Raw genomic sequence first — 24,164 nt, 5'->3', positions numbered from 1 at the left:
TCCAGAGTCTATAGAATCCCGGAAGATGAATACCAATGCATCCACTATTTCCAGAGCCACCTCCTTAAGTACTCTGGGATGCAGATTCTCAGGCCCTGGGATTTATCCGCCTTCAATCTCATCAATTTTCCCAGCACCATGTCTCTACTAATGTTGATTGGCTAGTATGTTACCTTGTCTGCTTTTGTGGGATCATTGAATCTTTTTTGGCACTTTGTGGGGGTGAGGAAGTTGGCTGAGTGTCAATGCCATAACCCTCCAAATAGCAAACCAACTCACAACTGTCTGCCTCTATGCTGTCTTTCACCAAGAAGAGTTTGCATGTCTGTCATATCAATTGAGATTAAGTATATACATATGGAGGGCATTAAGTTGGATTTAGATTTGTTTATTGTCACGTGTACCGAGGTACAGTGAAAAGTATTGTTCTGCATACAGTCCAGACAGAACATTCCATACATGAAGAAAAACATAGGGCAAACATAATACACAATGTCAATACATAGATGCAGGCATCAGGTGAGTGTAGTACTACTCAGCAGTGGAGATCATAGAATCATAGAATTTACAGTGCAGAAGGAGGCTATTTGGCCCATCGAGTCTGCACCGGCCCTTGGAAAGAGCACCCTATTCAAGCCCCCACCTCCATCCTATCCCCGCAACCCCACCCAACCCCCCTGAACGCTAAGGGCAATTTAGCATGGCCAATCCACCTGACCTGCATACCTTTGGACTGGGAGGAAACTGGAGCACCCGGATGAAACCCACGCAGACATGGAGAGAACAGGCAGACTCCGCACTGACAGTGACCCAAGCCGGAAATTGAACCTGGGATCCTGGAGCTGTAAAGCAACAGTGCTAACTACTGTGCTATCATGCCACCCCAGATGTGTGAAGAGATCCAATCAGTCCATAAGAGGGTCATTTAGGAGTCCAGTAACAGCGGGGGAGAAGTTGTTTTTGAATGCGTTGGTGCTTGTTCTCAGACTTTTGTATCTCCTGCCTGATGGAAGAAGTTGGAAGAGTGAATAAGCCACATGGGAGGGGTCTTTGATTATGCTACCTGATTTCCCAAGGCAGCAGGAGATGTAGACATAGTCAAGTGGATGGGAGGTGTTTTTGCGTGAAGGACTGGGCTGTGTTCACGACTCTCTGTAGTTTCTTTCGGTCTTGAGCCGAGCAATTGCCATACCAGGCTGTGATGCAGCCAGATAGGATGCTTTCTATTGCGCATCTGGAAAAGTTGGTCAAGAGTCAATGTGGACAAGTCGAATTTCCTTAGTTTCCCGGGAAATTATAGGCGCTGTTGTGTTTTCTTAGTTGTAGCGTCGACGTGGGTGGACCAGGATGGATTGTTGGTGATGTGTACACCTAGGAATTTAAACTGTCAGCCATCTCCACTATTGGCACCATTGATGCAGACAGGGATGTGTACAATACTTTGCTTCCTGAAGTCAATGACCAGCTCTTTAGTTTCGCTGACATTGAGGAAATGGATATTTACTTGTGCACATAGATAAAAACATTTACACACACCGGTTGTATTTATACCAAGTAAAGTTGATTCTGATTTGTTCTTTCACCAAATAACTATCAGCAATATAACATTATAATGGAGGATGGTTGCTTAACAGCTCTAGAGCTGGATTTTCCATCCTGCCGCTACCGTTTTCTGGTGTGGCCTGCTCCTGTTGGCAGTGGAATCGTCCGTCCCAGCAGCTGGTCAATGGAGTTTCTCATTGAGGGCACCCCCACGACGGCTGAATATCTGCGGGCATGGGTGTTCTGCTCGTGAAATGAAGGATCCCGCCGATGAAGAATCCAGCTGCTGATTACTTCTCTCACCAAATAACTATGAGGAATATAACATTGTGATGGAGAATAGGTGCTTAAATGTGAAGGCTGGAAGCCAAGGTAAAAAAACATTTCAAATACAAGATTACAATCTTAAGAACTATTTTATAAAATGGCAGAAAGCAAGTGTAAATTGTCCAATGTGATTACCATCCTATGCAGTTCCGATGGCGGCCATGAAGTGAGTGGTCACACATTTGGTAGCTCTCGCTCAAGGTGGTATTTTTCGGTTCTTTCCCCGTCTGAGGGGCAGAGTTTTGGATGGAAAGGGGTGTAACTCCTCTGGTGTGGCTGGTGGATGGATCCACGAACTAGGAGTGGGTCGAAAAGAATGGAGCTGTTGGAGCAGGAAGTCTGTGACGTGCCACAGGCTAAGCTGGCGGTGGGAAAAGGGCCTGTTCTGCACACGCAGTGGTCAGCAGATTAGCTGGTGGAATTTTTAAATGCTAAGTTCAGCCAGCAGAGGAAGGAGGCCCTAGAGGACCTGGCCAAGGTGGTGGAGCAGATTAAAGCAGGTATTGAGAGAGTGGAGTAGAGGTTGGAGCGCCAAGGCCTGTCAATCCAGAAGGTGTAGGAGGAGGTGGGGGAGCACGAAGATCACCTGGCCTCATTGATGGCCGAGGTCGGGGTGAGGCGGGAGACCCAGAGAAGTTGAAGGAGAATCACACCAGAAGGCAAAATTTGAGAATTATGGGGATGCCTGAAGGCATTGAAGGTGCGGAGGCTGTAACATATGTGGTCAAAATGTTGGAGCACCTGATGGGGGAAGGGGCATTTTACCAGCCCCTGGAGGTCGACCAAGTGTTCAGGTCGCTGATGCGGAGGCCGCAAGCGGGTGAGCCGCCAAGGGTGATGGTGGTGCAGTTGCACCACTTTCTGGATAAAGAGAAGATTCTTTGGTGGGTGAGGCAGACGAGGATGTGCACCTGGGATAGGAACAAGCTGGGAATGGAACGAGCTGAGGGTGCATCAAGACCTCGGTGTAGAACTAGAAAAGAGGAGGGATGGGTTCAATCGGGTCATGGCTGCCCTCTTGAAGAAGGTGGTGAAGTTCAGGGTGCTGTACGCGGCCCAGTCTGGATGACTTTTGTCATGTGAGAGTACCTCTAAGAAATGGGTGTTTACCACTCAGTGATGTCAGACAGTGGGTGGAGCAGGGCTGTCTGCCAGCTTTTTACTTTCGTTTTAGGCTGTTTGCTGCAGGCTGTGTTTTAGTTTTGTTTTCAGAGCTGGATAGCTGCAGTCACAGCCAGAAGGTGTATTAGAATATCTCTCTGTAATCTAAAGACTGTAAATCGATCCTGGCGATTTAAAACTAATAACATTAGTGACTTTAACCTGATGTGCTTCTGGTAAATGGTGTTTTAAGTCTTATGGATGTTAAAAGGAAAGCTTAAAGGATTACTTAGTGTTGTATTCTTTGGGGGTTGCATTTGAATTAATGGTTGCTAAGATGTTCACTGTATGTTTTAAAAAGGTTAACTTGAGTACATAGAATAAACATTGTTTTGCTTTGAAAATATTTTTCCATTTCTGCTCCACCACACCTGTAGAGTGGGCCATGTTCTCCCTATACCACAATCTAGTAAAAGTTGTGGGTCAGGTGAACTCCATGATACACTTTGGCGTTCTCTGAACCCTGGCCCATAACAAATTGGGGGCTCGAGGGGATAAAAGTCTGTCTATTGGATTGGCTTAGTGAACATAAAGACAGTGATGGGTGAGCATATTGTGGTTGTTTATCCAGTGTGGTACTCTAGTTTAAATGGGAAGTGTGTTGTGGACAATGGCTATTTCAGAGGCTCTGAAGATTTTGGGGGTGGAGACGGTCACACGCAGTACCTTACGGGCAGAGACTAAAAGCAGACTGTTAGATTTGGCAAAAACAGTGCAATTAACATTACCTGACAAAATGTGAAAAGATGAGGTAATTATGGTGGTGGCTAAGCATTTAAAGTTGCCTGAGATACAGTTTGACTCATTGCAAATGGCAAAAATTCAGTTACAAATTAAACAAATGGAACATGAGGAAGAATTAAAGCAGCTTGAATACGAAAGAGAGGAAAAAGAAAGAGTGAGAGAGGGGGAAAAAATGAAAGAGAGAGAGCGGTAAAAGAAAGAGAAGGAGACAGAGAGGAAAGAGAAAGAGAGGAAAAAGAAAAGGAGAGAGAATAAAGGATAAAAGAAAGAATACCAAGAGCAGAACAAAAATAAAGATAAAAGGAAGATACAGATCAGCAAAAAAGATAAAGAGTAAGAGTTTGAACTTCAGAAAATGGCCATGAAACATGACAGTCGGTTAAAATTGGCAGACGTAAAGGGAAACGTACTGTTTGAGAATAGTGATGAGGATAGTGAGAAAGAGCGTCAAAGTCGAAGGCTTGGTGGGAATCTATTTAAATATGTCCAAGCATTCACAAGATTTGACGAGATGGTGGTAGAAGCCTTTTTCATTTCATTTGAGAAGGTAGCTAAACAAATGAAATGGCCACAGGACATGTGGGTATTACTGATTCAAACAAAGCTGGTAGGTAGGGCTAGTGAAGTGTTTGCATCACTACTGGAGGAGGTATCTGGGACGTATGAGGAGGTGAAAAAATCCAGCTTAGGTGCACATGAACTAGTGCCTGAAGTCTACAGACAAAGGTTTAGAAATTTAAGGAAAGAATTTGGTCAAACATACATGGAGTTTGAAAGGATCAAACAGAGTAATTTTGATAGGTGGATAAGGGCTTTGAAAATAGACCAAATGTATGAAGCTCTCAGAGAAATTATACTTTTGGAGGAGTTTAAAAATTCAATTCCTGATGTAGTGAGAACGCATGTGGAAGACCAGAGGGTTAAAACGCAAGGTTAGCAGCAGAAATTGCAGATGATTATGAATTAGTTCAGAAATCAAAGCTTGGTTTCTGACATCAGTTTCAGCCTGTGAGGGATAGAATCTGGGGACATGAGAAATACGCAAGTGGTAAAAATAAAGGTGATCTGAAGGGAGATAATAAGCAGAGTGTACCTCAGATTAAAAAAGAAATCCATGAGGGTGGAAGAGACATGAAAAGTTTCAAATGTTTTTGCTGTAATAAACTAGGCCATGTAAAGTCACAGTGTTGGTGGTTGAAGAAAAGCACTGGGAAGGCTTATGTGGTAAAACAGGATAAGACAGTGGGGTTTGTTAAAGTGGTAAAGGAAAGCTCAAGGGAAGCGAAGGAAGTGCAAACGATTGCACAGCTCGATCAAGAGGTGATTGATAAGAAGGTGACAGATCTCTTTAAAGAATTTACTTGTGTGGGTAAAGTTTACTCATGTGTATCAGGAGGATCAGGTAAAGAAGTCACAATTTTAAGAGATACGGGAGCTAGTCAATCTTTAATGGTAAGAGATGAGGAGTTATGTAGTTTGGAAAGAATGTTGCCAGAAAAGGTGATAATATGTGGAATTCAGGGTGAGAGGAGTAGTGTCCCATTATATAACTCCCAGTGAGTTCTCCCAGTGAGCCAGAGAAGACACAGCCAGAGTGAGACACTGCTAAGAGTGTGTTTGGGAATTTGAAGCTAGGTGGGATTTGAATTAAATTCAATTGGTAAGACTTTTCCTTTTTAAATTTAAAGAATTTAAATTCATCTAGAATTGTGCAGTGAAGGTTAACAAGGGCTGCCCCTTCCACTCACATAACTGGCTGGCAGTTAAGTGTCAGTCACCTTATCTACTTTGATCTAAAAGCAGGTGGGGGAGGAGAGTCAATTCAGGCCAATTTAAAAGAGCAACTTGTAACTCACTTTCAGTGAGTTCTCCCAGTGAGCCAGAGAAGACACAGCCAAGAATGTGACACAGCTAAGAGTGAGTTTGGGAATTTGAAGCTAGGTGGGAATTTGAAGCTTGTGGGGGGAAGAGGTGCTTTTTATCCCTGGTAAGTGACTGGTAAGTAGTTTTTCTTTTTTCTTTTTCTTTTCATTGGTATATTTATTTATTTTTTCTTCGTGTTTTTTTTTGAAAGTGTCATTGTTGAAGTTAACCAAAGGTGTAAGACATGGCAGGAGATCCCAGACCCGTGTCATGCTCCTCGTGTGCGATGTGGGAACTCAGGGACACGTCCACTGTCCCTGGCTCCTTCACGTGCAAGAAGTGTGTCCAGTTGTAGCTCCTGTTGGACCGCTTGATGGCTCTGGAGCTGCAGATGGACTCACTTTGGAGCATCCGCGATGCTGAGGACGTCGTGGATAGCACTATAGCGAGTTGGTCACACCGCAGATGAAAGTTGCTGAGGGAGATAGAAAATGGGTGACCAAAAGACAGTGCAAGAGTAGGAAGGCACTGCAGGTGTCCCCTGCGGTCATCTCCCTGCAAAACAGATAAAGCGCTTTGGATACTGTTGAGGGAGATGGCTCACCAGGAGAAGGCAGAAGCAGCCAGGTTCATGGCACCATGGATTGCTCTGCTGCGCAGCAGGGCAGGAAGGAGAATGTCAGAGCTATAGTGATAGGGGACTCAATCGTAAGGGGACTAGACAGGCGGTTCTGCAGACGCAATTGAGACTCCAGGATGGTATGTTGCCTCCCTGGTGCAAGGGTCAAGGATGTCTCGGAGCGGCTGCAGGACATCCTGGGGAGGGAGGGTGAACAGCCAGCTGTCGTGCTGCACATAGGCACCAACGATATAGGTACAAAAAACGGGACGTGGTCCTACAAGCTGAATTCAGGGAGTTAGGAGTTAAACTAAAAAGTAGGACCTCAAAGGTAGTAATCTCAGAATTGCTACCTGTGCCACGAGCTAGTCAGAGTAGGAATGTCAAGATAGATAGGATGAATGTGTGGCTCAAGAGATGGTGCAAGAGGGAGGGATTCAAATTCCTGGGGCATTGGAACTGGGGGAGGTGAGACCAGTACAAACCGGATGGTCTACACCTGGGCAGGGCTGGAACTGATGTCCTAGGGGGGTGTTTGCTAGAGCTGTTGGGGAGGGTTTAAACTAATGTGGCAGGGGGATGGGAACCAATGCAGGAAGTCGGAAGGTAGTAAAACAGGGACAGAAACAAAAGGCAGTAAGGGGGAAAGTGTTAGGCAGAGGAGCCATAGTCAAAAATCAAAAAGGGTGACAGTGCAAGGTACAGTGACTGAGGGAAGCTCAGTGAATAGGCCCAGTAATACTAAAAGGAATAAAATGTGAAGTAAAAGCATAAATGATAAGCGACACAGCAGGTTGTTACATGAAGATATGGGTTCAACGACAAGGAAAATTAGGAGAAACGTTAAGAGGAAATATAACTCAGGAGAGTTTACTGATTGAGGTGTTAAGATTCAAAACAGAGGTATAAAAGCCAACATAAGTGTACTTTACCTGAATGCTCGTAGTATTCGGAATAAGGTAAATGAGTTGATGGTGCAAATCATCGTGAATAACTATGATTTAGTGGCCATTACTGAAACATGGTTAAAGGATGGTCACGACTGGGAGTTAAATATCTAAAGGTGTCAAACTCTTCGGAAGGACAGAGTGGATGGTAAGGGAGGTGGTGTAGCTCTGTTATTTAAGGATGACATCCGGGAAATAGTAAGGGATGACATCGGTGCTATGGAGGATAAGGTTGAATCCATTTGGGTGGAAATCAGGAATAGTAAGGTGAAAAAGTAATTGATAGGAGTCGTCTGTAGGCCACCAAATAGTAACATTATGGTGGGGCAGGCAATAAACAATGAAATCACTGATGCATGTAGAAATGGTACAGCAGGTATCATGGGGGATTTTAATCTACATGTCGATTGGTTTAACCAGGTCGGTCAAGGCAGCCTTGAGAAGGAGTTTATAGAATGTATCCGCGATAGTTTCCTAGAACAGTATGTAATGGAACCTACGAGGGAACAAGCGGTCCTAGATCTGGTCCTGTGTAATGAGACAGGATTGATTAATGATCTCATAGTTAGGGATCCTCTCGGAAGGAGCGATCACAATATGATGGAATTTAAAATACAGATGGAGGGTGAGAAGGTAAAATCAAACATTAGTGTTTTGTGCTTAAACAAAGGAGATTACAATGGGATGAGAGAAGAGCTAGCTAAGGTAGACTGGGAGCAAAGACTTTATGGTGAAACAGTTGAGGAATAGTGGAGAACCTTCCAAGCGATTTTTCACAGTGCTCAGCAAAGGTTTATACCAACAAAAAGGAAGGACGGTAGAAAGAGGGAAAATCGACCATGGATATCTAAGGAAATAAGGGAGAGTATCAAATTGAAGGAAAAAGCATACAAAGTGGCAAAGATTAGTGGGAGACTAGAGTACTGGGAAATCTGTCGGGGGCAACAGAAAGCTACTAAAAAAGCTATAAGGTAGAGTAAAATAGATTATGAGAATAAACTTGCTCAGAATATAAAAACAGACAGTAAAAGTTTCTACAAATATATAAAACAAAAAAGAGTGGCTAAGGTAAATACTGGTCCTTTAGAGGATGAGAAGGGAGATTTAATAATGGGAGATGAGGAAATGGCTGAGGAACTGAACAGGTTTTTTGGGTCGGTCTTCACAGTGGAAGATACAAATAACATGCCAGTGAGTGGCGGAAATGAGGCGATGGCAGGTGAGGACCTTGAGATGATTGTTATCACTAAGACGGTAGTAATGGTCAAGCTAATGGGGCTAAAGGTAGACAAGTCTCCTGGCCCTGATGGAATGCATCCCAGAGTGCTAAAAGAGATGCCTAGGGAAATTGCAAATGCACCAGTGATAATTTACCAAAATTTACTATAATCTGGGGTGGTTCTGGCGGATTGGAAATTAGCAAACGTGACACCACTGTTTAAAGCTGAGTCCACAAAAGATCAGCCATTATCTCATTGAATGGCAGAGCAGGCACTAAGAGCTAGATGGCCGATTCCTGCTCCTAGTTCTTATGTTCTAATGTTGCCATGATAAGAGCCTCGTCATTTTGAGAAAGTGAGCTGCTATTCGCCAGGCAGGAGTCAGACACACACTGAAGCTCTGTATAGATCTATGCACTGTTCCCATTCTAGAAACATGGAAAATAGGAGCAGGAGTAAAGCATTCAGTCCTTCGATACTACTCTGCCATTCATTATGATCATAGTTGATCATGCAACTCAGTAACCTGTTCCCGCTTTCATAGAACATAGAACATAGAACGATACAGCGCAGTACAGGCCCTTCGGCCCTCGATGTTGCACCGACATGGAAAAAACTAAAGGCCATCTAACCTACACTATGCCCTTATCATCCATATGCTTATCCAATAAATTTTTAAATGCCCTCAATGTTGGCGAGTTCACTACTGTTGCAGGTAGGGCATTCCACGGCCTCACCACTCTTTGCGTAAAAAACCCACCTCTGACCTCTGTCCTATATCTATTACCCCTCAATTTAAGGCTATGTCCCCTCGTGCTAGCCACCTCCATCCGCGGGAGAAGGCTCTCACTGTCCACCCTATCTAACCCTCTGATCATTTTGTATGCCTCTATTAAGTCACCTCTTAACCTTCTTCTCTCTAACGAAAACAACCTCAAGTCCATCAGCCTTTCCTCATAAGATTTTCCCTCCATACCAGGCAACATCCTGGTAAATCTCCTCTGCACCCGTTCCAAAGCTTCCACGTCCTTCCTATAATGAGGCGACCAGAACTGTACGCAATACTCCAAATGCGGCCGTACTAGAGTTTTGTACAACTGCAACATGACCTCATGGCTCCGGAACTCAATCCCTCTACCAATAAAAGCCAACACACCATAGGCCTTCTTCACAACCCTATCAACCTGGGTGGCAACTTTCAGGGATCTATGTACATGGACACCGAGATCCCTCTGCTCATCCACACTGCCAAGAATTTTACCATTAGCCAAATATTCCACATTTCTGTTATTCTTTCCAAAGTGAATCACCTCACACTTCTCCACATTAAACTCCATTTGCCACCTCTCAGCCCAGCTCTGCAGCTTATCTATGTCCCTCTGTAACCTGCAACATCCTTCCGCACTGTCTACAACTCCACCGACTTTAGTGTCGTCTGCAAATTTACTCACCCATCCTTCTGCGCCCTCCTCTAGGTCATTTATAAAAATGACAAACAGCAACGGCCCCAGAACAGATCCTTGTGGTACGCCACTCGTAACTGAACTCCATTCTGAACATTTCCCTCCTTATTCTTTGATCCCTTTAGCCCCAGGAGTTAAATTTACCTATCGTCCTGTTTTTGCGACCAAAGTGGATAAACTCACAGTTATCCATATCATACTGCATCTGCCATGCCCTGTCACTCAGCTTGTTTAAAGCATCTTTGCATTCTCCTCACAGCTCACCCTTCCACCCAACTTTGTATCATCTACAAATTTGGAGATTGCACATTTAGTTCCCTCATCTAAATCATTAATATATATTCTGAACAGCTGGAATCCTGGCATGGTTCCATGCATCACCCCACGAGACACTTCCTGCCATTCAGAAATGACCCGTTTATTCGTACTCTTCTTTTCCTGGGCACCAAACAGTTTTCTCTCCATCTTCATACACTACTCCCAATCCATATGCTTTAATTTTGCACGTTAACTTCTTCTGTCGATTTTGACAAAAGCCTTCTGAAAGTCCAAATAAACCATATCGACTGGCACTCCTCGTCAACTCTATTCGTCACATTCTGAAAGAATTCCAGTTGATTTATCAAACATGGTTTGCCTTTCTAAATTCCTTGCTGATTCTGTGTAATCCTGCCACTATTTTCCAAGTGCTCTCCTTTTCAATCTTTTACAATGGACTCTTGCATTTTCCCTCTGCAATCAGGCTGACTGGTCCATAATTCCCAGTTTTCTCTCTACCTTCTTTTTTAAACAGTGGAGTTACATTAGCTACCTTTCAATCTGGAAGAGCTGTTCTAGAGTCCATAGCATCTCGGAAGATGACCATCAATGTATCCACTATTTCTAGGGCCACTTCCTAAAGTACTCTGGTATATAGATTATCAGACCCTGGCGATTTATCGCCTTCAATCCCATCAATTTTCCCAACACCATTTTGCTACAAATATTGATTTCCACAGTTCCTCCCTCTCACTAAATCCTGTGTTCTCCAACAGTTCTACTTTGTTGTTTGCATTCTTTGAAAATGTATTTAGTTGGTCAGACATTTCTTTGTTCCCATTATAAACCCCTCTGTTTCTAATTATAAGGGAACTTACATTTATGTTATGACACCCTGGGAGAGTGCGTGGTCAATTCCAGCCCCACAGATCCTGGGGTCCCAACATAAATGAATTAATCAATAATTTGTGTTTTCCGAAGATCTTTAACCCTGACTGCTCCAATGAGCTACATACACTAGGTTGCTAAGGGAAACATTAGCAAACTGCTTACTGATAACAAAAGGAAACAATGATTTTGAATATCAAGAAATAACAGCACAATGGTCTACCAATCTACATATTCCCAAAACCCTGTCCCACCCTTCCCTAAGACACACACAAGACATACACAAGGTAAGGTTGAGAAGGATCAGAAAAAATAGGGATTAAAGGAGAAGGTGTGAGATGACTTTTCGCTGCTGTAGTTGCGGCCTCAAGATATAGATTTACTCAACAGGTTCAAGTTGTCACAATTCCGTCATTAGACTCCGGGGTGGTGTTTTACCCAAGAGTTCCAGGTCGGTGAAATTCAGTCCTTCCACTACCAGATGGACCTTTACACAGAATTAAGGTTGATGAGCTCCCCCGCTTCTACCACCAGATGGAGCTACTGCCTCCTTGAGATATTACTGGGCTTTAAATTTGAGAATTTGGAGCTCTTTCGTTTGCCTGATTTCTATGCACAAGTGCCAGCGGTATTTTAAAGAATGTTCCCAGTTCAAGCTCTTCCCAGCCTTCCAGAGAGAGGATTAAAAGTTTACAGATCTGGTGAGTAACTGCTTGTTTTCTTACCCCAGATGCTTTCCATAAACTTGAGTGCTGTCTGCCTTCTCACTAGGAGAGCCTTCATAGAACTAGTTTGCAGGATTTAGATATCACCTGGTCAAAAGAGAGAAAAGCATCAGAGACAGAGAGGGCCTTCCAGCTGTGACCTGGCTGAAACCTTCTCAGAACTGAACAAAATTTGGAACTCTGCAGAAGACCTGTCTTCTTTCCTGAAAGTTTCTGACTAGCTTCACCAATCATAGGCAACAATAGTAGCTGGCTGAGAATCCTACATACAGGAATTGGCTGACAGTCAAGTCTATAAAATCAATATCACAGGTTCTGCCAAATAACCTAAAGGGGGGCCTTGGGCTCGTCCATCAGGACAGTGGTGTTCCAGTGTCGAAATACTGTAATTTAAAAAGAAATCCCGAAGGGTGCAGTAATATTATAGCAGCTAACCACAAGACTGTAGGTCAAAGCAGGTAGCTGGATGGGGTTTGAAAGGGGACACAGGACAGTCAAAAGGCTTTCAACAATATCCCATCATTTGTCTTCACCAATCTTTTTCTCTTCATATACCTATAGAAGCTTTCACAATCAGTTTTTATGTTCCCGCAAACTTGCTCTCATACTCTATTTTCCCAATCTTAATCAATCCCTTGGTCCTCCATGCTGAACTCCAAACTACTCCCAATCCTGAGGTCTGATGTTTTTTTCTGGCCAATTTGTACGCCTCTTCCTTGGATCAAATAGTATCTCTAATTTCACTTGTAAGCCACTATATGGCCAACTTTCTCCTTTTATTTTTGTGCCAGACAGGATTAAACAATTGCTGTTCTTCAATGCATTCATTGAATATTTAATATTGCCTATCCACCATCATCCCTTTAAAGTTTCCCAATCCATCAGAGCCAATTCCTGACTCATACCATCATAGTATCTTTTATTTAGATTCAGGATCCTAGTCTCAGAATCGGCAACGTAATTCTCAATCTTGAAGAAAAATTCTCTTACATTATGGTCGCTCAATCCCAAAGGACCTCACAGAAATAAATTGCCAATGATTCCTTTCTCATTACACAATATCCAATCTAGGATAACCTGTTCTCTAGTTGGTTCCTCAACTTATTGGTCCAGGAAATCATCCCAGATACACCCGAGGAATTCCTCCTCTTCAATATTGTTACTAATTTTATCTGAATGCAGATTAAAGTCACCTAAAATTACAGATGTTCCTTTATTGCATGCGTCACAAAGTTACTGTTTAATGATATTCCCAACATTACTACTACAGTTTGGGGGTCTATATACAACTCCCATAACGTTCTTTGCCCCTTGGTGTTTCTCAGTTCTAGCATACAGATTCCACATCATTGGAGCTAATAGCCTTCCACACTATTGTGTTAATTTCCTTTTGAACCAGCAATGCAACCCCACCACTGTTTCTTTTTTGTCTGCCCGTCCCAAATACTGAATACCCCTGGATGTTCAGTTTCTATCCCTGGTCATGCTGCAATCTTGTCTCCGTAATTCCGACTAGATCAAACCTTTTTTGCATCCATTTGCACAATTAATTCATCCACTTTATTCTGAATGCTCCGCATGGGAAGGCACAAAGCTTTAAGGCATGTCTTTTTAACATTCTCACTATATTTCACTGAAGCCTTGTTTGATTCTAGCGCTTAATTTCTCTGCCATTACTTTTTTTATTCCCATTACTGTCTTATCCTTGGTTCTCCTCCTCTGACTCCTTGCATAGTGTCCCAACCCCTGCCATTTTAGTTTAAATCCTCCCCAACCACTCTCGCAAATGCTCCCCCAGGACATCAATCAAGGTCCTGTTCAGTTTGTACTGGTCCCAACTCCCCCAGAACTGGTTCCAATGTCCCAGGAATCTGAAAACCTCTGCCTCGCACCATCCCTTCGGCCAGATATTCATCCAATATATGCTGCTATTTGTACTCTGACTAGCACATGGCACTGGTAGTAATTCTGAGCTCACTAGCTTCAAGGTCCTACTTTTAAACTTTCTTCCAAACTCACTATATTCTGCTTTTAGAACTTCATCCATTTTTTTAACCGATGTCATTTGTACCATTGTGTGCCACCACCACTGGCTGTTCACCCTTCCACTTCAGAATGTCTTGTAGCCGCTATAATGTACTTAATTCCCACTTAAGAACCTCAATTGGCAACAGCTGGGAAGGCCATCCAATGAGCCTTCTTGTCACTGACTTAATCAAGGTGGAAGCAGGAAGGTGCTGAGATCCCATCTGCCAATCTCCCACCTGATTAAATGCCCCCCCCCCCCCCCAACCACCATCAAAGTTGCCATGAGGAACGGCATTAACTTCCTCCCGAGGTGTGAGTTAAGTTAAGAGTTGTGTACTTGCAATGATTTACTCTATAAATGAACCTCTGCCAAGTAAATATTGGCTGAGGCTTCTTTCTTTACCGACTGGCTACCAGGAATTTTACATGTCATATGTGCCTAAAAATGCAACTGGCCGAAAAGATTTTGTAGCTACAGGGGCTTAATTCCCACAGCCAGTCTGCCCATGAAGGAGTCTAGAGAAATGATTGGAAACATACTGGACCAGGTGTGCTTGGTCCTGGCCTAATCTGGAATTTCCTGCTTGACCTTGAAGCAATAGTGATGTGGGGGATGTGGAATCAATGGGGAGGTTTTTATTACAGTGCAAATTCCTGTTTTCCTGATTCAAATGGCACCTAGTGTGTTTACTGGTTGGTTGCCAAGTCATGTGTTTTTCCATTCAGAAGAATGTAAGTCGTCAAAATAACTGAAGAGGAAGGATTAATTCCAGGGAATGGGCTCTGAGGAAAAGAACAATTTATAAAAAAGACTCTTGTAATTTATTCCTTGTTCAGGGTTCCAAAGGAACACGATAAGTTCCTCTCGTGGGATGAGGCATGTTGGGGGTGGGTTTGGATATGGGTGGAGATGGTGGGGTCGGGCCCTGGACACCGCCACTGTATAGAGATAAGGTGCCAGAATATGGAGCAGGGTGGAGGTCTGCCAGGTGCCCTATATTTGTTTGCAGTGGGATAGAGGTCCTCTAGCCCTGTGAAAATTAGATGGTTCATCATTGGTGTTGAGTACTTCAAAAGAGTCAGTGCCAAATCCGCTAACAGGAACAATCCCAAGATAACTACTGGAATTACATCCTATAGATTTATGAACCCAATTTTATTTTTAAAACCCTGCTGTCATGGGAGTGTCCTTTTAAGAAATATTTATGTCTTATCACACATGGCTTCAATTATGCCATTGTGTGGGTGGAGCTGGGCTGTGGCTCTGAGATGTTTTACATTCGATTTTGTGTTAGGAGATAGCTGTGGCTCTGAGTTTTACTTTTGCTTTGAACTGGTTTGGTGCTGCACAAGTTGAAAGAAGTTTTTTCTCTATCTACATTTTAAAAGCAGTTTCCAGATTACTTGATAACTTAAAAGAGATAACCGTTTTCTGGAAGGAATTCAAACCTGCTGTTTTGGAAAGGAAACAAGAGTGTCCATACCAATTCTTAAAGATAGTAAGAGGGCTGTGTGTTGGGCCACACCTTTGAAAAGGGGTTTCTGGTTTATGGGACCTTGTTATTAAATTGGAACAGTTAAAGGGTGAAATGTATTAAGGGTGATACATAAATCACTGTGTCTGTGTGGGCTATTTATGTTTGTAGTTAATAAAAATCCTTAATTGTGTGTTTATAGGGCAGCACGGTGGCCTAGTGGTTAGCACAACCGCCTCACGGCGCTGAGGTCCAAGGTTCGATCCCGGCTCTGGGTCACTGTCCGTGTGGAGTTTGCACATTCTCCCCGTGTCTGCGTGGGTTTCGCCCTCACAACCCAAAAATGTGCAGAGTAGGTGGATTGGCCACACTAAATTGCCCCTTAATTGGAAAAAATAATTGGGTAATCTAAATAAAAAAAATAAAAAATTGTGTGTTTATAAAAATGTCAACTAAAGTTGTAGAATAAAACATCTTTTTGATTAAAAGTGCTTAAGGGCTCTGTTGAATAACACCTGAAAGGCAGGTCCTTGTGCTCATCTAACCAAAATTGATAAACAGTTGTAGGTCAGGTGAACTCGATGATATACGTTATAGTTTTCTAAACCCTGGCCCATAACACTTGTTAATATAATGTATGGAACATAGTATAAAGCAGCATATCCTTTGACTTACTGTGAGTAGAATTGTGCAAGAGACATTTTAATACTGATCATATACATTAATAAAACATGTCATATAAAAAAAGCTTGTTTAACTTATTTTAGATTTTCCTATCAATTTACACAGCACCAGTATGATAAAATGGTCGATGAAAAAGATGCTGAATTGAAATGCTGGAAAGAAAAAGAACTAAAAATCAACTTATCTAAAAAGCCTTTGGTAAGATTCTAAATTATTCTCTTTACTGGCCGTTAATTACATCGTCTTTTAAAATAATTAGGCAAAACTTTGCTATGCGATGTCGATTTGCACTTTAACCTTGAATATAAACCAAAGGAAATAGCAGAGAATCTGGAGGCCAGATCTCTTTGTGTTGTGCGACGTGTTGGAGCATGTGAGGTGTTTAAGCTAATCTTTTGGAATAAACTGATGGATACATAGAATTATGGAAATAAACTGTGGATAAGTTAGCGAAAGATAGATGCTCGCTGTAGATAAGAACATGGAGCAGAGCTAATAGTGTATGGGGTATAAGATCAAAACAAAGATCATTAAATGTTGTAAGCAGGAGATAGAGACATATCTTCTAAGAGTTTAGATAATTGGCAAGATTCTCTGGCCTTCCCATAGCGTGTAACTCAGCGGTGGGAGGTCACCCATCATTGGCAGCAGCGGGACCTTCAGGTCCAATTGCTATCAATGGGACCAGATGATTTCGTGCTGTTGGGGAGGGTTTAAACTAATGTGGCAGGGGGATGGGAACCAATGCAGGAAGTCGGAGGGAGGTAAAACGGGGACAGAAACAAAAGGCAGTAAGGGGGAAAGTGTAAGGCAGAGAAGCCATAGTCAAAAATCAAAAAGGGCCACAGTACAGGGTACAGTCACTGAGGAGAGCTCAGTGAATAGGCCCAGTAATACTAAAAGAAATAAAACGGGAAGTAAAAACATAAATGGAAAGCGACGCAGCAGGGTGTTACATGGGTTCAACGATAAGGAAAATTAGGAGAAAAGATAAAAGGAAAAATAACAAGAGAGTTTACAGGTGTTAAGATTCAAAACAGATATAAAAGCCAAAATAAGGGTACTTTACCTGAATGCACGTAGTATTCGGAATAACGTAAACAAGTTGATCGCGCAAATCATCGTGAATGACTATGATTTAGTGACCATTACTGAAACATGGTTAAAGGATGGTCACAACTGGGAGTTAAATATCCAAGGGTATCAAACTATTTGGAAGGACAGAGTGGATGGTAAGGGAGATGGTGTAGCTCTGTTATTTAAGAATGACAACCGGGCAGTAGTGAGGGATGACATTGGTGCGATGGAGGATAAGGTTGTATCCATTTGGGTAGAAATGAGGAATAGTAAGGTGCAAAAGTCACTGATAGGAGTAGTCTATAGGCTACCAAACAGTAACATTAAGGTTGGGTGGGCAATAAACAAAGAAATAACTGATGCATGTATAAATGGTACAGCAGTTATCATGGGGAATTTTAATCTACATGTCGATTGGTTTAACCAGATCGGTCAAGGCAGCCTTGAGGAAGAGTTTATAGAATGTATCCACGATTGTTTGCTAGAACAGTATGTAATGGAACCTACGAGGGAACAAGAGATCCTAGTTCTGGTCCTGTGTAATGAGACAGGTTTGATGAATGATCTCATGGTTAGGGATCCTCTTGGAAGGAGCAATCACAATATGGTGGAATTTAAAATACAGATAGAGGGTGAGACCGTAAAATCAAACACTTGTGTTATGTGCTTAAATAAAGGAAATTACAATGGGATGAGAGAACAGTAAGGTAGACTGGGAGTAAAGACTTTATGGTAAAACAGTTGAGGAACAGTGGAGAACCTTCAAGCAATTTTTCACAGTGCTCAGCAAAAGTTTATACCAACAAAAAGGAAGGATGGGAGAAAGAGGGAAAATCGACCATGGATATCTGCTGAATCAAGAGAGAGTATCAAATTGAAGGAAAAAGCATACAAAGTGGCAAAGGTTAGTGGGAGACTAGAGGATTTAGAAAACTTTAGGGGGCAACAGAAAGCTACAAAAAAGCTATAAAGAAGAGTAAGATTGATTTATGAGAGTAAGATTGCTCAGAATATAAAAACAGATAGTAAAAGTTTCTCCAAATATATAAAACAAAAAAAGAGTGGCTGAGATAAATATTGGTAGTTTAGAGGATGAGAAGGAAGATTTAATAATGTCAGTTCTTTGAGGAGATAACAAGGAAGTTAGACAAAGGAGAACCAGTGGACGTGATTTATTTAGATTTCCAGAAGGCCTTTGACAAGGTGCCGCATAGGAGACTGTTAAATAAGTTAAAAGCCCATGGTGTTCAGTGTAAGATCCTGGCATGGATAGAGGATTGGCTGACTGGCAGAAGACAGGGGGCGCGATTCTCCGACCCCACGCCGGGTGGGAGAATCATGGGGCTGCCGGGCGAATCACGCCACGCCGCCGTTGCGCCCCCACGCGATTCTCTCACCCCCCCCTCAAAATGGCGTGCCTTGTTTTGCGACAGGCCGCTCGGAGAATCGACGCTCCGGTCGAGCGTCGATTCTCCGGCCCGGATGGGCCGAGCGGCCTGTCAAATCCGACCAGTTCACGCCGGCGCCAACCACACCTGGTCCCTGCCGGCGTGAACATCGTGAGACCGCTGCGTGTGGGGCCTGTGGGGGCGGAGGGAGGATCGAGCACCAGGAACGTGCTCAGGAGGGGTCTGGCCCGCGATCGGTGCCCACCGATCGTCGGGCCAGCGTCTCTGAAAGACGCACTCTTTTCCCTCCGCCGCCCCGCAAGATCAATTTGCCATGTCTTGCGGGGCAGCGGAGGGGAAGATGGCAACCGTGCCTGCGCGGGTTGGCGCCGACCAACCTGCACATGCGCGGGTGACGTCATTTAGGCGCCGCCGGCCACGTCATTCAGGCCGCGCCACTTTGACGCAAGCGTCATGGCCCGGCGCGCAAGATTGATGCGCCGCCGCTCCTAGCCCCCCGGGGGGGGGGGGGGGGGGGAGGGAGAGAATAGGGGGCGAGGAGCGGCCTCCAACGCCGGAGTGAAACACTCTGGTTTTCACTCCGGCGTCGGCACTTTGTCTCCCTTTGGGAGAATTTCGCCCAGAGATTGGGGATAAAGGGGTCTTCTTCATGATGGCAGCTGGTGACTAGTGGTGTGCCTCAGGAGTCTGTGCTGCGATCACAACTTTTCACAATATACATTAATGATCTGGAAGAAGATATTCTTCCCCACGGTTCCCCACGGTCGGCTATTGCAGAAAATACGGAGGCTGGGGATTGGGGATTGAGGGTGATTTAGAGATGTGGATCAGAAATTGGCTAGTTGAAAGAAGACAGAGAGTGGTAGTTGATGGGAAATGTTCAGAATGGAGTTCAGTTACGAGTGGCGTACCACAAGGATCTGTTCTGGGGCCGTTGCTGTTTGTCATTTTTATAAATGACCTAGAGGAGGGCGCAGAAGGATGGGTGAGTAAATTTGCAGACGACACTAAAGTCGGTGGAGTTGTAGACAGTGCGGAAGGATGTTGCAGGTTACAGAGGGACATAGATAAGCTGCAGAGCTGGGCTGAGAGGTGGCAAATGGAGTTTAATGTGGAGAAGTGTGAGGTGATTCACTTTGGAAAGAATAACAGGAATGCGGAATATTTGGCTAATGGTAAAATTCTTGGTAGTGTGGATGAGCAGAGGGTTCTCGGTGTCCATGTACATAGATCCCTGAAAGTTGCCACCCAGGTTGATAGGGTTGTGATAGGGTTGTGAAGAAGGCCTATGGTGTGTTGGCCTTTATTGGTAGAGGGATTGAGTTCCGGAGCCATGAGGTCATGTTGCAGTTGTACAAAACTCTAGTACGGCCGCATTTGGAGTATTGCGTACAGTTCTGGTCGCCTCATTATAGGAAGGACGTGGAAGCTTTGGAACGGGTGCAGAGGAGATTTACCAGGATGTTGCCTGGTATGGAGGGAAAATCTTATGAGGAAAGGCTGATGGACTTGAAGTTGTTTTCGTTAGAGAGAAGAAGGTTAAGAGGTGACTTAATAGAGGCATACAAAATGATCAGAGGGTTAGATAGGGTGGACAGCGAGAGCCTTCTCCCGCGGATGGAGGTGGCTAGCACGAGGGGACATAGCCTTAAATTGAGGGGTAATAGATATAGGACAGAGGTCAGAGGTGGGTTTTTTACGCAAAGAGTGGTGAGGCCGTGGAATGCCCTACCTGCAACAGTAGTGAACTCGCCAACATTGAGGGCATTTAAAAATTTATTGGATAAACATATGGATGATAAGGGCATAGTGTAGGTTAGATGGCCTTTAGTTTTTTTTCCATGTCGGTGCAACATCGAGGGCCGAAGGGCCTGTACTGCGCTGTATCGTTCTATGTTCTATGTTCTATATTGAAGACACTGTTGCTACGTTTGCAGTGATACAAAGATCTGTAGAGGGACAGGTTCTATTGAGGAAGCAAGGGGGCTGTAGAAGGTCTTGGACAAGCGAGGAGAGTGGGAAATGAAGTGGCAAATGAAATTCAATGTGGAAAAGTGTGAGGTTATGCACTTTGGAAGGAGGAATTTCGGCATAGACTATTTTCTAAATGGGGAAATGCTTCGGAAATTTGAAGCACAAAGGGACTTGGGGGTCCTTGTTCATGATCCTCTTAAGGTTAATGTGCAGGTTCAGTCGGCAGTTAAGAAGGCAAATGCAATGTTAGCATTCATGTCAAGAGGACTAGAATACAGGGATGCGCTTCTGAGGCTGTAAAAGTCTCTGGTCAAACCCCATTGGAGTATTGTGAGCAGTTTTGGGCCTGTATCTAAGGAAGGATTTTCTGGCCTTGGAAAGCGTTCAGAGGAGATTCACAAGAATGATCCCTGGAGATTCACAAGAATGATCCCTGGAATGAAGAACTTGTCGTATGAGGAACGTTTGAATACTCTGAGTCTGTATTAGTTGGAGTTCAGAAGGATGAGAGGGGATCTTATTGAAACTTACAAGATACTGCGGGACCTGGATAGAGTGGAGGACCTGGATAGAGTGGATGTGGAGAGGGTGTTTCCACTTGTTGGAAAAACTAGAACCAGAGGACACCATCTCAGACTAAAGGGACAATCCATTAAAACAGAGATGAGGAGGAATTTCTTCAGCCAGAGGGTGGTGAATCTGTGGAACTCTTTGCTGCAGTAGTGTTATGGGAGCGGTGTTTCCGAACCACAAAATGTATCATAGAGTTCAACCAACCTCTCCCTTTAATAGATTGTTGCTTTTCCAGCACACGGCTTGTTTCCAGGTGTGGTATTACAATTATGGACACGTGGGTTTTTAATCACAAAACAATCTTTATTCCATGAATTCAACTTACCTTTTAAATAAACATTGGATCACTTAACACCGAAAATAATACAACACTAAATAATCCCTCAAAATGTTCCTTCAAACCTCCAAAAGACTTCACCTTTAACAACAGAAACACATCAGGTTAAAGACATTACTATTATGAGTTTAAATCACCCAAATGATTCAGAGATAGTCTTTCCTGGCAGAGATCACAGCAGATCCAGCTCACTGCAAACACAGACACACCCAATCTCTTTTCCTCAAAACTGAAACTAAAACTCCCAAAAAGTGAGCTCCGCTCATCTCCCCCCACCCTCTGACATCACTTCAGTAATATGAGCTGCTGCATTTCTTAAAGGTACATTGCTTAAACATCCATTTCTTGAAGGTACTCTCACATGACAGTAGGCTGTGCAGGCCAATTCCCTGAGTGTCTTTAAGACAGAGATAGATAGGTTCATGATTAATAAGGGGATCAGGAGTTATGGGGAGAAGGCAGGAGAATTGGGATGAGAAAATATCAGCCATGATTGAATGGCGGAGCAGACTCAATTGGCCAAGTGGCCTAATTCTGCTCCTATGTTATATGGTCTTAGGGAGATTAGGAAATGGCTGAGGAACTGAGCAGGTTTTTCGGGTTGGTCTTCGCAGTGGAAGATACAAATAACATGATAGTGACCGATGGAAATGAGGCTATGACAGGTGAGGACCTTTAGACGATTGTTATCACTGAGGAGGTAGTGGCGGGCAAGCTAATGGGGCTAAAGGTATACAAGTCTCCTGGCCCTGATGGAATGCATCCCAGAGTACTAAAAGAGATGGCTAGGGAAATTGAAAATTCACTCGTGATAATTTACCAAAATTCACTAGACTCTGGGATGGTCCCGGCAGATTGGAAATTAGCAAACGTAACACCACTGTTTAAAAAAGGGGATCGGCAGAAAGCGGGTAATTATAGGCCAGTTAGCTTTACTTCGGTAGTAGGGCAAATGCTGGAATCTATCATCAAGGAAAAAATAGCGAGGCACCTGGATGGAAATTGTCCCATTGGACAGACGCAGCATGGGTTCATAAAGGGCAGGTTGTTCCTAACTAATTTAGTGGAATTTTTTGAGGATATTACCAGTGTGGTAGACAGCGGGGAGCCAATGGATGCTGTATATCTGGGTTTCCAGAAAGCTTTTGACAAGGTGCCACACAAAAGGTTGCTGCATGAGATAAAGATGCATGATGTTAAGGGTAAAGTCGTAGCATGGATAGAGGATTGGTTAATTAATAGAAAGCAAAGAGTGGGGATTAATGGGTGTTTTTCTTGTTGGCAATCAATAGCTAGTGGTGTAGCTCAGGTATCAGTGTTGGGCCCACAGTTGTTCACAATTTACATCGATGATTTGGAGTTGGGAGGAAGTGATTGGGCTATGGTCTGGCAGATGGAATACAATGTTGACAAATGTGACATTATCTATTTTGGTAGGAATAACCAAAAAAGGGATTATTATTTAAATGATAAAATATTAAAACATGCTGCTTTGCAGAGGGACCTGGGTGTCCTCGTGCATGAGTCTCAAAAAGTTGGTTTACAGGTGCAATGGCTGATTAAGAAGGTAAAGTTTTGTCCTTCATTGCCAGAGGGATGGAGTTAAAGACTCGGGAGGTTATGCTGCAACTGTATAAGGTGTTAGTGAGGCCACACCAGGAGTATCGTGTTCAATTTTTGTCTCCTTACATGAGAAAGGACGTACTGGTGCTGGAGAGTGTGTAGAGGAGATTCACTAGGTTAATCCCAGAGTTGAGGGGGTTGGATTACGAGGAGAGGTTGAGTAGATTGGGACTGTACTCGGAGTTCAGAAGGATGCGGGAGGATCTTATAGAAACATGTAAAATTATGAAGGGAATAGATAGGATAGATGCGGGGAGGTTGTTTCCACTGGCGGGTGAAAGCAGAACTAGGGGGCATAGCCTCAAAATAAGGGGAAGTAGATTTAGGACTGGGTTTAGGAGGAACGTCTTCACCCAAAGGGTTGTGAATCTATGAAATTCCCTGCCCAGTGAAGCAGTTGAGGCTCCATCACTAAATATTTTCAAGATAAAGATAGAGAGATTTTTGAAGAATGAAGGAATAAAGGGTTATGGTGTTCGGGCGAGGAAGCGGAGCTGAGTCCACAAAAGATCAGCCATCATCTCATGGAATGGCGGAGGAGGCTCGAATGGCCAAATGCCCTCCTCCTGCTCCGAGTTCTTATGTTCTTAAGTTAAGATCCCGGAAAACTTCCGGTTGCGGCTATGACCAGCTAAGTCGCACGTTTGGCTGCTCCTGCTACAAAGGTGTTTTCGGGCCGATTGGAGGGCCCCAACGGCGCTGTAAGGACAAATCCCGGTGGGGGAAGGCTCCCTGAAGAGAACCAGACCAACTTTATGGTCGGTACCCGGAGTGGGGTGGTAAAGAAAGCAACAGCAGCTCCCAAAAAAAAGCGGGGGAAGAAGACCAAAATGGCGGCCGGTGGCGCACCCGAGGAATGGAGGAAATGGGCGGAGGAGCAGCAGGCCGCTCTCCTGCGCTTCTTTACGGAGCTGAAAATGGAGCTCTTGGAGTCAATGAATGCGACGACCACCAGGCTGATGGGAGCCCAGGCGACCCAAGAGGCGTCGATTCGGGAGCTGCAACAGGAGATGACTGTGAGGGAGGAGGAGGCCACGGTCCTCGTGGGAAAGGTAGAGGTGCACGAGGCACTCCACCTGAAATGGCAGAGCCGTTTTGAGGAGCTGGATACCCGAATGAGGCGGAAGAACCTGAGGATCCTGGGCCTGGCAGAAGGCCTGGAGGGGTCAGACCTCCCGGGATATGTAGCAGAAATGCTGAGCTCCCTGATGGGGGCAGGGGCCGTCC

At 44.0% G+C, this 24,164-nt stretch overlaps 1 protein-coding gene across 5 annotated transcripts in view; it reads left to right on the top strand.

Moving 5' to 3' along the window:
- The window catches only part of sycp1 (synaptonemal complex protein 1), a 741,816-nt gene that overhangs the window by 560,303 nt on the left and 157,349 nt on the right, over window positions 1-24,164 (top strand). For all 5 annotated transcript variants that reach the window (XM_038820847.1, XM_038820848.1, XM_038820846.1 and 2 more), the window contains one exon: window positions 16,050-16,142. In XM_038820847.1, the coding sequence (XP_038676775.1) occupies window positions 16,050-16,142 (93 nt within the window). The remainder of the gene's footprint in view (window positions 1-16,049; window positions 16,143-24,164) is intronic.

The sequence above is a fragment of the Scyliorhinus canicula genome, chromosome 15 (genome assembly GCF_902713615.1).
Source record: "Scyliorhinus canicula chromosome 15, sScyCan1.1, whole genome shotgun sequence".
NCBI lineage: Eukaryota > Metazoa > Chordata > Chondrichthyes > Carcharhiniformes > Scyliorhinidae > Scyliorhinus > Scyliorhinus canicula.
The sequence above is the reverse complement of the archived record's forward strand: the minus strand, read 5'-3'. Positions and strand labels throughout refer to the sequence as shown.